This window comes from Apis mellifera, linkage group LG7 (genome assembly GCF_003254395.2).
Source record: "Apis mellifera strain DH4 linkage group LG7, Amel_HAv3.1, whole genome shotgun sequence".
Lineage (NCBI taxonomy): Eukaryota > Metazoa > Arthropoda > Insecta > Hymenoptera > Apidae > Apis > Apis mellifera.
In genome coordinates this window covers 12,811,195-12,828,810 of record NC_037644.1, presented here as the reverse complement: position 1 = coordinate 12,828,810, position 17,616 = coordinate 12,811,195, and the positions used below count along the sequence as shown (strand labels likewise).

At 32.0% G+C, this 17,616-nt stretch overlaps 1 protein-coding gene across 1 annotated transcript in view; it reads right to left on the bottom strand.

The window, feature by feature from the left end:
- LOC100576948 (GTP-binding protein RAD-like) overlaps positions 1-17,616 on the bottom strand; it is a 64,647-nt gene that overhangs the window by 9,583 nt on the left and 37,448 nt on the right. Inside the window, exon 4 of the mRNA XM_026441660.1 lies at positions 13,563-13,778. Within this exon, the coding sequence (XP_026297445.1) occupies positions 13,563-13,778 (216 nt within the window). The remainder of the gene's footprint in view (positions 1-13,562; positions 13,779-17,616) is intronic.

Genomic DNA, 17,616 nt, shown 5'->3' with positions numbered 1-17,616 from the left:
CGTTGCAGAAATTTCATCGTCCAAAGAATGCAATTATGCGGCTGGAAATGCACGTTGATAATCGCGCCAACTTAAAACAAATTGCGATTTCACTGATTATGAATTAAATTCATACTGGAATATTGTGAACAAAAAGTGATAAAGACACTTTGAAAATGACTCGAGCATCGTGATCCAGATAATATTAATTTCTTTTTCGAAGGAATAAGAATTGCATTTTTTATCTCCAAGAGAAAGAAGTGTCGAAACAATTATTTTTATATTATAACAAAAACTGTATAGATTAGATAAAAATTATCGTTGTCGAAACTTTCACTTCTTTCTCTCGAGAAAAAGAAACTATTCGTAGCCTTATTATTAAAATAGGAAAATTGGTATTCAGAGGATTTTAAATTGGAACATGTTTGAATCACGGAAGAAACGAGGCTTCGTCGAAATTCTTCGAAATAGCGATCGATTGCAATCCAAGACGACCGAATTGTCGCAATTTTCCACTCGAAAATTGGTATTCGAGAGTTTTCCAGCTGCGCTAAATTTGGATATGACGTCAGACCCATCAGGAAGAGCTCAATGCAACCTCGCTAATTCGATTCGTCATGGTCATATTTATTCGCAGAGAAAAGACGAAATTTCTCTCCTTCTTAAAATCAACGAAAACAGAGAATAACCGCAACGTAAGGTTAATGTTGCCGTGATTTTTCGCATAAAAGACGATATTCGAAGATTTTCTTCCGACATTAAAAGAAGAATTATGCCTTCGACTGGTTGCGAAGCGATTTCGAAGATCGTAAAAACTTTCAAAATTACCTTCGATGATAGATTTTCAATAGTTTGAGAAATATAAGATAAAAAAAAATGTAACCCCAAAGCTCAAGTAGATATACTTGAGTATTTACTTTGACGCCTCTTTCGTCACATTTTTCCAAAAGATTTATCGGATCGTTAAAGAATTAAATTACACGCACAAATTTCAACTATGCGTTTCCACGCTTTCATTTCCAGCCCGCGTAAATATAGAATCCGGATTGCTCCATCCCACTGACGTCACGATCTTCGTAACCTTCCTAAGTTCTAAGTTCACAACAGCCCACGCTCATCCGGGGAGGAATACGCCCTTACGCATATCGCAATTTTCCGATATATCCCGATGTGATCGGCAGAGTTGGCCATTAACCCAACGTTCGAAAGTTGAAAATCTCGAATAAAGGTTGCTACAAGTAATTATTTTTATTAAAAATACTTAAAAATAATATTTAACCTCGATCACTTTGTTACTATTAGTTAGTTGCGATTATTATTATTATTATTATTCGAACAATAAATTATCGAAATTAAATTTATCGAAGGTGGCTTCAACTATTAAATATTTACTGCTTTCGAATTAGAGTCGAACATAAACTCTACCTTACCGAGCGTACTACTTTTCGTCGAATTAAAATCAAATATTGCAAACCTAACCTAACTCGATCTATTTCGCATCGCTCAGAACTTGGACAGTTAAAACTCGTTGAAAGAGTAAGTTTAAAAGGTAAGAATATCTCGAATAAAATCACTTATTAAAATACTCGGATAACGTTTATTCGTATATCATAAATCCGCTTTTCATTTGCGATCATTATTATTATTATTATTATATTTTGAAGAATAAATCGTCGAGATTAATTATTACTCGTGACTCCAATTATCAAACTTTCCCAATCATTGCCCATGATCTTTCAAATTAGAGTCAAACATAAACTCTACCTTACCTACCGTACGAGCGTACTTCTCGAATTGAAATCAAATATTGCGAACCTAACCTAATCTATTTCGCATCGCTCACGACCAGAGATTGAACGTTGAAACTCGTTGAAAAAGTTTAACTTTAAAAGGTAAGAATCTCGAATAAACTCAATTTATCAAAATATACTCAAATAATTTTATTCGTTTTATATTACAGTTGATATTTTCACTTCAACTATTAAATTTTCCCGTCACTGGACATAACCTTCTCTCGTACACGACACGACAATTAACTTCCAACCATTCGATTTCTCTCTAAACACGTATCCCCCCTTTCTCGATTCTTTCTCGATTTTCCTTCTTCGATCGAACTTCGATTCAACATTAACGTGTGGCTACATATCAGATACAAATCGGATCTCGGTGTGTTACGCAATAAGCACGGTGTATCGGGGACAATGTGTCGCGGATTCGGCCATGATGAGTCAGCAGCCAACGTTTGTTGCGTTAATTTATGGGCCGCGTAAACAGCGTCATTTTCAGAGAAACTTTCGCAATATCGTGTCTGGCTCTCCTCTCTTTGATCAGTGGAGAAAATAATTTGTTTATTATTGTCGCGTTGAAAGATCGTGCGGGATACTGGAACGAGAAATTGATTGGTTACCACCGGGTATAATAATAATTCGTAAGGATTCGCGTATTTTTACGAATAAGAAAAAAAAAAGAAATGTTTGTCCCAGTAATAAATAAAAACGTGTATAAACTTTCTACGATAAGTATATTATTCTAATAAATCTTATACGATATATGTACTTCAATTTTAATCGTAACATAAACGGATATAAATTTAACAAAATAAGCTTATATCGATATTAAATAATCTAACATTTGCTCGCATCGTTGTTAATAATAATAAATTCTAACAGGAAGAATTTATTGAAAATATTTCAACGAGGTAAGTAAGGAAAAACTCGAGATACGTGAACAATGAGAGTTGGAAAAATTCGAACAAAAAAAAAAAAAAACAGGGTGAATCGTGGGTGAAGAATAGGAACGTTTGGTGGCTAAGTGGATCGCGAAGGTTAATGACACCGTGGTCTTATTAAAAGCCGTTGTATTTAAAGCGTCGTATTAACGATTCCGTCGAGAACCTCGCCAAAGATTCGTGCATGATTTCACGCTGTTTATTCTGCAGCTGTGTATATATATACGTATACGCACGAGTGGCCGAAAATTAAAGCGAAGACGAGAAGGATGAGAGTTGAGACAAATTATGATCCAATCTTTATTCTTTTATTTTACTTAAAAAACGATATGATTTGTTCACGATTGATCTGATCTAACAATTATTTTAGAATTAAAGAATATTTAATATTTTTTTTTTTTTAAATATTCGAAACGATGGCTCGCTTATCTGAAGAAAGTGGGAATCTGAAAAGTGGCCGAAAATTAAAGCGAAGAGAAGGATGAGAGTTGAGACAAATTATGATCCAATTTTTATTCTTTTATTTTACTTGAAAAACGAGAATCCGATGATTTGTTCACGATTGATCTGATCTAACAATTATTTTAGAAAAATTAAAGAATATTTAGTACTTTTTTTTTTTTTTGAAATATTCGAAACGATGGCTCGCTTATCTGAAAAAAGTAGGAATCTGAAAAGTGGCCGAAAATTAAAGCGAAGACGAGAAGGATGAGAGTCGAGACAAATTATGATTCAATTTATTCTTTTATTTTACTTGAAAATCGAGAATCCGATGATTTGTTCACGATTGATCTGATCTAACAATTATTTTAGAAAAATTAAAGAATATTTAGTATTTTTTTTTTTTCTTTAAATATTCAAAGCTCGATGGCTCGCTTATCTGAAAAAAATTGATAGCTCGATTAATTATTCGAAAATTTTCAGAGGAAAATTTGAAATTATATCGATTTATTATACGATTTGATAACATGGTGAGCAATATATCGCGTATTAATTAATTTTCAATCCGATTACGCGGAATCGGACACGTGAGTTAATAATGATAATTACATTAAGGTATTATTGAAATTATTACATGGTCATTTTCGTGGATATTTCATTAGAATTAAAATTTCACCGTGGAAAAAAATAATAAACAGAGCAGAGGGGCCTTTTTCGTTCGTTCATCGTTTTCTTCTTCGAGTAATTTAATTTCTTTTAGTTTACATATATATATAAGTATATACAACAGTAATTCGTAAAATGCTTCGACGATCTATTGATATCCAATTTTAAGTAATAGCATTAATTCTACACCATTTATATCGTACTTATAACATCCAACCCATTAAAAGCCTGACATTGAATTAAATATACTTGTTGTTCGTTCATAATCTACTTTGATATTCTCGGTCCGTTTATCATCCGCCGTGCTGTTCGAACAAAATGAATTTGCGAATTAAAAATTTTAAAGAATTGATAAAAAATGGGTTCAAAATTTGTTGTTTCATCAATCACGCAAAATTGTAGGCTATAAAATATTCAATTGCGTGTACAATTTACATAGAATTTCGTTAATAATATTACTTCAGAAGGAATTTGCGGAAATTATTTAAATTGGACTCGTTAGAAAATTACCCCTTTCTCAACAACTCGCTTAGATACGTCTAAACGAGTGTCAAAGGGAAAACTGAAAACACGAAACATCAAACAACAGAGAAACTAACATTAACGAAATTCCTTCCAACGAATTTCCATACGTTGAATGGCTTAGTATTAGCACTCAAATATCCTTCATTTCCTTTTTCAGAGAGATTCGTTAACCTCGAAAGGATTCATATCCATCAAAATTTCACTTTTTAACAATTCATCTTTCTTTTATTCTATACGTTAAAAAATAATTCCATCAATTTCTATTTCATTTTTATTTAACACGTTTCCACATCGAATAATGAATAAATCAATTTCTCCATATTTACTCTACTGTCCGACACATCTACGCACAAATTTATCATTAATCTCTCTATAAATCAATTTCTCCCCGCGCTTTTAACCAATTTTTCGATCGGATACATTTGTGAACGTATAAATAAATTTCTCACTTTTACCAATTCTATGATACATATTTTATTTATTTACTTATTTTTTTTTTTATTTATTTACCAATCTCTCACTCATTTATTCCAAAGATTTGTCTATATATAAATCTATATATAATATAGATTGTCTATATATAATAATGTGTGTATACGTAATAATGTGTCTATTTATAGATCAATTTCTCTTAAGCAAATCTTTCGAATAAAACTTGAACAGAGGGCAGACGCTTTTAGATAGATTCTTCGGGGTCGTCGTGCTATTACCTGTTCATCATGCACTTGGTCGTAATCCGACGCGGAACGATTTGTTAGGGCAGGATTAAAGCGAGAGCAGAAGATACGATGGCGCGCCATCAGAGACACCGATGTCCGTTTATAATTTTGTTTAGGGGCGATCGATCCACGCTCGCCACTAATTATCCAATGTTTACCCGCCGCCGATGCGCGCCGATCGAGTGCGTAATAATCTCCAGGCTTTCGAATGAAACGTTGGACGAAAAGAAATTGGGGAAATGTTTTTATCGAGAATGATTAAACTCAAATTTGTAACCAATTTTTTTAGAGAGAAATAACGGGTAGAAAATAAAGGATAATATATATATCTTGATTAATGGAGAGAAAATTGTTCTTTAAACATGATTAATATTAACGTTACACTATTTCGATATTTTAAATTTATTCTCGATTCGAAAAAATTGGGAAACGTTTTTATCGAGAATCATTGAACTCAATTCTGCAAATTTATGATGAATTTTTTAAGACAGAAATAATAGGTATAGAAAATAAAGAATAATATATACATATATGTATCTTGATTAATCGAAAGAAAATTGTGTTTTTTTAAACATGATTAATAATCTCACTATTTCGATATTTTAAATTTATTCTCGATTCGAAAAACGTTTTTATCGAGAATCATTGAACTCAATTCTGCAAATTTATAATCAATTTTTTTAGAAAGAAATAATTTTTTAGAAAGAGGGTAGAAAATAAAGGATAATATATATATCTTGATTAATGGAGAGAAAATTGTTCTTTAAACATGATTAATATTAACGTTATACTATTTCGATATTTTAAATTTATTCTCGGTTCGAAAAAATTGGAAAACGTTTTTATCGAGAATGATTAAACTCAAATTTGTAATCAAATTTTTTTAGAAAGAAATAATGGGTGTAAAAAATAAGGGATAATATATGTATCTTGATTAATTGAGAGAAAATTGTGTTTCTTTAAACATGATTAATCTCATTATTTCGATATTTTAAATTTATTCTCGGTTCGAAAAAATTAGGAAACGTTTTTATCGAGAATCATTAAACTCAATTCTGCAAATTTGTAATGAATTTTTTAAGAAAGAAATAACGAGTGTAGAAAATAAAGGATAATATGTATCTTGATTAATGAAGAGAAAATTGTTCTTTAAACGTGATTAATATTAACATTATACTATTTCGATATTTTAAATTTATTCTCGGTTCGAAAAAAATTGGGAAACATTTTTATCGAGAATCAAACTCAATTCTGCAAATTTGTAATGAATTTTTTAAGACAGAAATAATAAGTGTAGAAAATAAAGGATAATATATATATGCATCTTGATTAATGGAGAGAAAATTGTTCTTTAAATGTGATTAATATTAACGTTATACAATTTCGATATTTTAAATTTATTCTCGGTTCGAAAAAAATTGTTTAATTTTCAAACAGTTTCTCGAGTTACGTATTTCTGGTGATATTACGGCGCAGGATGCGGAGCGACAGGCGGGCGCCAAGGATTCGCGAAAGGGGCCAAAATCGTGTCGTACTTTTCGGATCTGGGACGAGCAAGATTTATTCCTCTCCGCATTGGTTTTTGTTTTCTTGGCAAAGAAACGTCCTTTTTTTTTATATCCTTTCCAAATCGGTTGTCGCACAACTTTCTTTTAATTTGTAATCGAATTAAATGGAAAATAATGAGCAATGGGGAAAATTTAATAAAGTTTCGATAATTGCAAATAATCTGAAAATTGGATATGAATTAGTTTAAATATGATAAATATTCGAATATATTTTTTACTCGAAATTGTTAATTAATTATTCTTTCGCCAAATTTTCTCGGATAACTGCTGCGTGTCGAATGTATTAATAAAATGTATCTGAATTAATGAATATTATCCAAGCGATGGATCAAGATATTGTTGCATTTATTAGAAATATAAGAAAAAGAAATATTTTTGGGAATGCAATGTTTGAATAAATTAACGAGAACTATAATAATAATATTAATCATGGTAATAGGGCATTATAATACATGAATCACAAATAAATGTAATTTACCTTTCTAATTTAATAATATATTACGATTAATTGTATTATTAATCGAGCCAAAATTAAACAATAATATATATATATATGTTATAATGTATTCCAAATTCGTATAAAGGATTATTAAATCAATTCTCTTCATTCTTTGGAAAAGAAAATTCTAAGATATCTAAGATATTCTAAGATCCTTTCGAGAGTATACAACAGTAAATTATTTTAATTTACTTCAACTAGCATAGTTTTATGGATACACACACATATATATATGGAGAAAATTTCAAATTTGGTAGGAATGGAAGAAATAATCGTTATGGAAATGATATTTGCCAGTGGAAATTCATTGCTTCGAGTGCAGTAAAAGTTTGCACAAGTCGATTGGATTTGATTCTCGTCTATTCAAAATTCATGGATTCGCGCGTAACTTGATTTAATAAATTAAACTCTCTGTTGGAACAGATACGAATTGGAAAAGGAATTATTAAGGAATTAATAATTCGAGGAAAGTTGAACAGTTGAAAAGAAGAGACAGAAAAAAGATCTGGAATTCCAAAGGAGTTTCCCTGGACACTATGAGAATCCGATTTTTCGAAATTACACGAGGAAAGAATAAAATTTCGATGAAATTTGTATATAAAAACGTTTCATATACAGAAGAAGAAGAAAAAGATTCTGATAAGATATCAGCTTAACAAAATCAGAATGAGCAATAAAAGCAGTAACAATTTCTATACTAAAAGCTTCCAAATGAAAAAAAAAAAAATATTCCTTACTTCTTTTATTATTATTATTAATTAAAATTATTAAAAAATGATCTCACATTGCTCTAAAAATAATTCGACAATTTTTCTTTCTCCTATATTTCATAAATTGTACTCTTCTTCCCATTTGATTTCTTTCATATTCTTTCTCCAAAATTCGCTCTCAAGACAAAAGCGAAAAAATTCCAGCAAACCGAAGAACGCTTAACCTTTTTCTCTTTTTTCGCCTAAATCCTCTCCTTTATCTAAAAGCTCGAAGAAACCGACTATAAATACGTCCGGCAAGGAGAAGGGAAGGACAATGACGAGAGAAGGGACGAGAAACTCGCAAGCAATTTCGTGATAACCCGTCGTGGCGTGGGTAAAATTGTTGGTTGTCTATAGTATACTATAGTATATATATAATATATATACTATACTATACTATACTATACTATAGTATATGTATATATATATATATATATATATATATTGTGAGGTTGTTACACCGGGAGGAAAGTAAGCTCGATCGTCAGGACGATGTTTCACGTGATCTGGCTTGGATAGAGGTTGGTCCTCGACCCAGATAACCTTCTAGAGTCTCCCCTGTTACTCGAATTGTCTCGAGGGACAACGTTTCTCTTGTTACATACCAAGATTTCGAAGGAGAAAACTTTGATTTCTCGATGATAATTGGCCACGATAAATATCAATTTGGAATTGATTTATAATTGGTTTGATTATATTGTAAGTCCTAGTAAATTCAATATATATATTTGTAACATTAATCATTTTTATTAGAAGAATATTAATTCTATTTTCTTATTTTGTTCGTTTATTAAATAAACTTATATTAAAGTAAAATTTAAAAATTTATTATTAAATTATCAATTATTAATTAAATTATCTGATAGATACTTAATCGATATACCTCATTTTTTGAGAGATAATAATAATTTAATTCCTTCATATCCAAATTCCTAATATTATATCGTTTTTTATTTATTGCGTATAATAAATATTTAAATTTTTGTTAAATCAAAAATTTACGAAAGAGAGTAGAGTGTTGATTCTCTAATAAAAATAATTTGGAAGGAAATTTTTATTCCGGAAGAAAGAAATCGAGAGTTTGGAGAATTCGAAATGATTAGATTGATGAAGATTAATATGAAGATAACAAGTAAAGCAAGGACAGGGGTAATATTGTTAATTGGGTCATTCGTAACGTTTGAATGACAGATAGTTTGCTTGTTACGATTTGTGACGGATCGTAAATGCATCCGCTGCTGCTCGAGACACTTAAGAGATTTTATTATATTTGCCTGGCATTGGGAAAAATTATTAATAATAGGCGAAGCGTATCCGTGTTGATAATTTCATAATAAAAAGGAGAACAAAAATGTGTGCCAGTTAAAATTTATATTTTTTTTACATCGAGTGTCAAAAGTTTAAAAAAAAAAAAATAAAATCTGTCGATCGAGAGATAAACATGGTAAAAGAATCGCGAATGAATGATAAAAATTGAAAATTTTCCATATAAAGTTCCATATAAAAAAATATGAAAAGAATAAATGGAAAATTTGAAGTGACAAGTTTCTACAAAAGATTTCATTTTGAATAAATTGATATTGAAGACATTATATGCTATATAAATATGTATATATATTTTTTTTACGGCTCAGTTGTTCTGGAATTTCCCAGTTTTTTTTTTTGTAGTTAGAGACGTAGATGAAGCGACATTCGATCAGAGATTAATTCTCTCGAGGCTTTTGCCAACTATATTTCAGTATGTACAACCATATTTCGAAATACGTACAAGCATACGCTTTTACGAGTCTGGATAAATTAATTTCGATCTAATCTTCTTATTGAAATTTCATGTAACTCTTCTAACCTTTATTATTGCTACGATACGAAAATATTTGGAAAGGAATTTTTAAACAAATCATGTTTTCGCAATTGAATAAAAGTATCAATTGTTGCGTGTATCAATATGGAAAAAAAAACAAAGAAAAAAATCATTGCAACTCTCTCTATTGATTTTGAAAATGATAATTATCTTTAAAACGTTTCAATAATAACATTATTTCTGAAATTCTTGTTTCGAATAATTATCATCTATGCAAGTCAAATATTTTCTCACACGTTTTGACGATAAATTTGTTACAGTAATATAATATATATTCAACGTATAAAATATGCAATATAAATTCTTGATATCATTATTATTCGCCAATAATAATAAATTAATATTCAAACGCAAACACCCAGATATATAAATTTAATTTCCATTTTTAAACTTTGTTATTTGGAATAATGAAAACGTTTGAAAATATCCGATTATAGACGTATTTTGGGAAAGAGAAACTTCCAGAGAATATATTCCCATCCAAACATCTACAAGAATAATGTGTTTTGTTGGAAATATAATAATAAAAAAATAGATGGTCGATCGTTGTAATAAATTGGCGAAAATGTCGATAAAACAAATTTATCAACGTCTTTTCAAATGTCCCTAATTTTTCTTTTGCTCTGTGCATTTACGAAAATTTATGAATAAAGATTCATCTTTACCCTTCTTATATTCTGATTTATATTTACTTTATATGATAAAAAAATTTCAAACTCTTTTACAGGAAGAACGATTCGTACTTTTCGAAAAGAAAGAATATTAATACATTATCCGCTGATATTACATATAATCCTTGGATTCTCCTCAAAATTTCTTTTTTAATCTATCTTCATCACGAATAAAAAAAAAAAATTCCAATCCTTTTACGAGAAAAATCGTATCACCATTAATAATAATTTAAGCGAACCAACGCATCGAATCAACGAACTCACGTCGAACGTTACACAAATTATCGAAAGTATACCTACGTTGCGTTGCTCGAAACCGAGAGCAACACGGAACGTTACACACGGCGGCAACGTAACGACAAATTCCCCTAGATTCGCACGAATGGAAAACGCGTACGCGTTTCCAGTCACGTAGCAGGCCCCTCGGGTATTTCTTGGCCAAGGGCTGTTAATCGGATAGGAAGAAGCGAGCTGCGTCGAGAGAGAGGGAGACAGAGACTGTAAACCATTTCGTTTATTTTCGTCAACCGAGTTATTCCGGGAGACTCGAATCGGGAACGGATCCCGTACCGACTTCCCATTGTGCCTCTATTATCGCCGTCGTTTCACCGAGTTTCACCAGATTTTCCCCCAGCTTTTGTCCCATTGTACGTGTGTACGATTTTCATTAGAGAAGGAGGGAGAAACATTCTCTGTTCTCTTCGCGGAACGAAGGGAGGGGGACGAGTGAAGGCGATTGGTGGGTGTGAAGAGGAAGTGAGAGAGGAGATTGCGTACAGATATCGTCGCCGTATACGCGTGTGTGTGTATACGTGTGTGTGTGTGTGTAGGAGTTTTAACAATTTCACGTGGCTTATGTAGGTGTCTTACGTGATCCGTTGATTTAATCGTTTATTTATCTTTGGTATCGGATCTTGTTGGGTGAATTCGAAGGGATCGCAATATTTGTTGTTGGTACTATCGCCGACATAAAGAGATAAAGGAATTATTGGAATTCGTTGAGTGGAATTATTAAGGAGGATGAGATAAATAACGAAATGCGTTTAGCGGAATTGGAAAGATGAGGTATATGGAGATGTATTCTCGAGATTGTCGGGGAAAAGTTGATTCGATGACGAAAGTTTGTATCAAGTAACGAAAGTAATTTCTGCCCCTCTTCACGTGCGTTTCGACCATTTATTTTAAATTATTCTTCACAAATTGAACGAATGTTATAAATATTTTATTATTTAAATATAGAAGAGAGAGAAAGCTCGAGCCAATCGGGGATCGTATATACAAATGTAATATACGTATAAAATCCTACAAATTGAAATGCTTAAACCCACGTAAAAATAAGCCAGGATTGGGTATGGAAAACCCTAGAGGAGTATAAATCCTCGATTCTACTAAATTTAGTAACAGCCCATTAAATTTAAATTTACATATTACGATAGAATGAAAACGATTTTCGAAAGACACGTGTTCGAACGATCGTAAATAATACGCTTAAACGAAAGAAATTAGCCAAAATTAAAAATTTGCAAATTTTCCAAATTTTTTTCTTTTTAATTATTCTTGCAGAATAACTCGTAACAAAAAATAGTATCTTCGATAATACTTCGTACAGATTTTCGAAAATTAAAAAAAAAAAACAAAAATACTTCTACTACTTCTTAATTTTTGCAAATATCAAATTCGTCGCATAGCCACGAAAGTTGGATGCGTATCGGGTCCATCAAATTCGTAATTCCTATTTTCGACGTGACTTAATGCAGAGAAATTTGGTTGCGACACGCGGATATTTCCGTGTGACGGATACGCGACGTTTCGCGCCGCGACGAAATAACGGAACGGCAGAAGGCAGCGTGTGTACATCGACTTTGGACCATTGACACGGCTCTCTCGGAAACTCTCTCGCGCGAAATAAAGTCGCGATGAATCACGTTTGTCTCGCGCTCCTCGTTCCTCGGCTGACCACACACGAGCTTTGGAAAAACAAGCGAGGATGAGACGAATGTAAATGTCTTGTCAAGATTTTCATCATTCATCAGCCTATGAAGTTGACATTGAAATTGAAAAGCTAATAAAAACTGCATTTATTTTTTCTCTCTCTCTAGAATAAATATAGAATAAATATAGAATAAATATAGAAATATAGAATAAATATAGAAATATAGAATAAATATAGAATAAATATAGAATAAATAGATTAGATATAATGTTCCTTTTAGAAAGTTTTTAATCTTTCACTTTACGTGAGATAATTATCGCTATCTCTTTTATTTAAAATACACCTATATCTATGACAAATAATTACCCTTTCCACTTAATATCGAGTCAATTCAAACGACAGAAGATACGATTAATAAAAACACAAAATCTGACGATTAATAAAAAATCGCAAATCCATTCCCCGTGTAATTCACCCCAAATAACATCTGTCTAATATACTCGTATCTTCCAACGTCATTATTGAACACGAAAACGGTGTTAATGGGGCGATAACTCTTTCTGTTATCCATCAAACTCATTCCTGCTCTGACACGCTTGCACACTGCTGAAGAATCCCGAGAACGAATTTAATTTTGGAAATTCCAGCTTATCGAATATTTTCGATGGTGAGATAAAGCTGCGCAAAAATTCCATCAAAGCGTACGATGATCGAGCTATAAATTTCGATATTAAATTTATTCTATTCGTTTCGAGTCGAATACAATATCACGGATAAGAATTTTCGAGAGAGAGAGAGAGAGAGAGAGAGAGATTATATATATATATATATATATATATATATATATATATATAGAGAGAGAGAGAGAGAGAGAGAGAGAGAGATTAGAGAGAGAGAGAGAGGCACAGAGAGGCAGAGAGAGAGAGAGAGAGAGAGACAGAGGCACAGAGAGAGAGAGGCAGAGAGAGAGAGAGAGAGAGAGACAGAGAGACAGACAGAGAGACAGAGGCACAGAGAGAGAGAGGCAGAGAGAGAGATTAGAGAGAGAGGCAGAGAGAGAGAGATATTAGAGAGAGAGAGAGAGAGAGAGATATTAGAGAGATATATATATATATATATATATATATATATATATATATATTAGAGAGAGAGAGAGAGAGAGAGAGAGAGAGAGAGAGAGAGAGAGAGAGAGAGAGAGAGAGAGAGAGAGAGAGACTTACCTCTTTGCCTGTCGTACGCGTTTATACATTCGCTGGTCATAAATTGGCTGATCAGGGCGGTTTTCCCGACACCCCTCGCCCCGAGTATCGCCACCGTGTACGAGGTGATCTCTTTCGCGGGAACCGAATTCTTTTCCTCGCCTTCGGGATCCGTGGGTGCGAGCGAGTTCGATCTTGATCTTCTTCTTCTGAACGAATCGCCCCTGTTGATGATACCTGTAACGGGGAATGTATTTTATATAATTATTTTGTTGCTTTCAATTGTTTTTTTGTAGAATTGTATTTGGAGAAAAAGAAGGAAAATTGAAAATAATCGTTGAAAATTATTTCTGAAACGAAAATGAAACAAATGGGGGAAGGAGATTCGAGAGGAATTAAATTATCGGAGGAAAGGTAAGAAGGAAGCTAAGAAGTCTTAGATTCGAGTTTTATCACGTTTCTCGTCCAAGCGAATAAGCGGTTGAACGATATCCTTCGTGATTTGGAAAGCAAAGATTAAATTACATCGAAGAGAGGGAGAAAAGAGAGAGAAGTAATTCGAGGAATTAGTATTTTCGAAATGAGACGAGAATATCTGCAGAATATTCAACTGCCTTTTCATTTATTTTCGAAATAAAAGGTGAGAAAAATGGGAATTAATGGACTCTCTCTCTTCGTCTTTTAAAATAGGTATTCATTAACGGAAATAAATTAATGACCTCGAATCGGTAAATAATACGAACGAACGAACATTCAAATTAAATAATTGCTACTTATCGTGTTGTTTATTAAATTTTACAATCAAAGGTACTTCTTAATCCTCGTAATGATATCAATCTGAACAATGTTGTCGTTACGATAATTTTTCTATCCGAAAGTTAACAATTCGATTTAAAAAAAAGTTTTTAATTCTATTTTAAATCCTTCCTATTCCTAGTCAAAGTCGAAACGATAGAATTTAAACGTAAGAATGTCACGAACAAGTCGAATCGCGCGGAAATTATTATTCGACAGGATATAAATATCGATTTCGTAGAAATCATTCGAGTTTGTATATATATTATTTTATAGTTGAAAATGAAAAATAAAAAGTAAAGAGGGAGAGAAGAGCGGTGCAAATAAATAAATACTTCTCGTTTACGTTCCGAGGCTGAAATATCATTAAATATTCATGAAATTATTGGTTTATCTAACGAAACGGAATTCTTTCTTTTTTCCGTTTATTTGTAAATAAATGAAATGATAAAAATACATGATTAACGAGACGAGTTATTGGGTCACGGCCACCTGTGCTCGTATCCGATGCTGCGAAAAGAATTCAAGGAAATAAGTATAAATCTTTTGGGAAGAGAAAAGATCGTTCCGAATTTCGATTTTACTCGTATCAAAATTATAACAACTGTTTATTTATTCTACCGAATATATATCCCATTTGGTTATTGAATTATTTGTGTAAATGGAAGATAAAAATATCGAGATTAAAATTATTTCTTCGTAGAAATCTTTTTATAAAAATATTTCGATGATTCGGGATAAATGTACAATGAAAGCTTAATTTCCACCGTTATTTACATCGACGAATCGGTCGAACAAGAAATCTATACTTTATTTGTTCGTTTCGTTTCAAATATATAAGTTACTGTACACTTTCGATAAATCTTCGTGAAAACATTAGTATACACACATGGAATAGAAATACCAGTTCCACAAGAAAGGATATGCTTACCAAAGGAAAAAATATGAGGACTCGACAATACCGCTTTCTGCCTCGTTTCAAACCTAACCTAAAAACACGCTCTAAATAAATGGATGTTATGCAAGTCATCCGATAGTTCGTAAACTGAATTGTAGACTCGTATGACGAATAACGAATACCGAGATTAAATGGAACACTAACTCTACGATCTTTACTCGTCGAATTAACGTGTAAGGTCGATTTAATTGCGGGATAAATTCGAAATTGTCCACGAAAGGATGAACTCGCGACTAATACGTAAAATTCAATTTACACGTGCGTCTTTGAAATGCAAGATTCGTGCCAACGCCTCCTCGCGGGCGTTTCGCGAATTTCTACAAAGAAATGAAATGAAAAGAAGTTTGTTATATCTCTGGAACTGGAAGAGAATTTGAAAATTTGAAAAACAGAGATATTTTAGATTCAAAAGGAAAATTCTTAAATAATACATATAAAAAAATTTGAAAAGATATATAATAAAATATACATAAAAAAAAAAATTAAATAAAACAATCAGAATGCGACGGTTAAAAGTATTGGAATACGAATGAATCAATGAAATCTGCTACGTCTGATTCGTCGGTTGGTCGGCAGGAAAAATTCGAGTGCGAAAAATGAAAATATGGAAGGAATCGGTGGTTGATAATCGAATAGAGAGTTGTCGTTGACAGAGGAGAAACGTTACGAAGTAAAAGTCGATATCCACGTGTGGTCCTGCGAAATGCGCAGTTACGGAATTTCAGGGCAGATACGGTCGATCGATATGCGTGGTCGTGCAATTCGCTAATAATAATGAGACGAATCGTTTCACGGGCGTCTGAGATTGGCAAGGAAATTAACGGCGACGAGGACGACAAAAGTTATTAAATATTCCGATATTACGTTCGAGATCTCGTTCGTAGGCGAATATTGAAAATATTCTTCTTTAAATTAATTATTTATTTATTAATCGTTTAATTAGAGTTGGATAGATTCGAATTTATCTGTAAATAGTTAAGAGAACGGATTAAGTTTATATTTATATTTCTGTATTAAATATTGAATTTTTTTTTTTCATGAAAAATTCTCTCCAATTACTTTGCCAAGTTTTTACTTGAAAACAAATGATAAAATGTACATTGATAGGCTAAATGTATCGAATAATCGAATGGAAAATTAATGGTAAAATAATACCCACGAAAGCCCACGAGTCAAATTTACTTAACTCGACGTAATGCACGTGTGGGAATATATGCACATGATATGTCAATTGAATATCAAAATTGGATTCCAGTGCAAACACCGGGAAATCTGCTCGTGGCTTCTGATAATCAAACAATAACCGCGTTCAAAAATTGCAACGATTTTTTTCCGCTATAAAAAACAGTTACCGTTACAGATTTTTCTACGATTGTTAAACAAAAAAAAAAAAAAAAATTTAAAACATCAAAACCATTAAACAATCCACTTCTCCGCGTATTAATTTTCGATCCATTCCGATCGAAATATACGAAATATATAATTTTTCGATTGTATTTGATTATTATTAATACACGTGCATTTTATATTAAAATCGCAGCATGATAGTTATAGCCTAGTTAGTTCTGAATTCACATCATGTATCGACGGGTTCGCTCTCGATAATGGCTTATTGGAAACACAGCAAGTGCATCGAACATCTGAAACTGACATCCTGCATGCAAATACGAAAGTGGGTTAAATCAGTTTAAATCGTGAACAAACAAACAAGAAAAAAAAAAGAAAGAAAGAAAGAAATAAATAAACAAATGAATCTTAATATAATTATATATTTTCGATCCTTCGTAAATTTCGAAAAAAATTCTCTGTATCGTTTATTGAATTAATATTTGAACAGAGTGCAAACGTTTTCAGATTCGTACGTTTTGGAAATTTAAATAAACTGAAAGATTGAGGTTTAAAAAAAAAATTGAAAAATTGAAAAAAGCTTCGAATCTTTCCCCCCCCTATTCGTTTTCAAATATAAATATATAAATCCTTGCGTTTCCAATGCATTTTCTCCTGCGTATTTGAGGATGTAAATGAGGGCAGAGCAAGGTGGATGAGCACTTTATGCAATTTCTTGAATTTTGCATACGTTTCTTAAGGGAAAACAGTTACGCGACCGTTTCAGCCTGTTGCACAGCTGAACTCTGCCTCCCTTGGGCTTCGCGATACGATCAATTGTAGTTGAGAAGTTTGTGGACGTTGTTTAAATTACAAATTTTTAAGCACTGGATCCCATTAACGCTTTACGACGAAAATAAATTTGAAATGTACGAATATCCAAGCGTCAAAATTCTAATTCTCTTGTATAGATTTTACGATTATTAAAAAAAGATC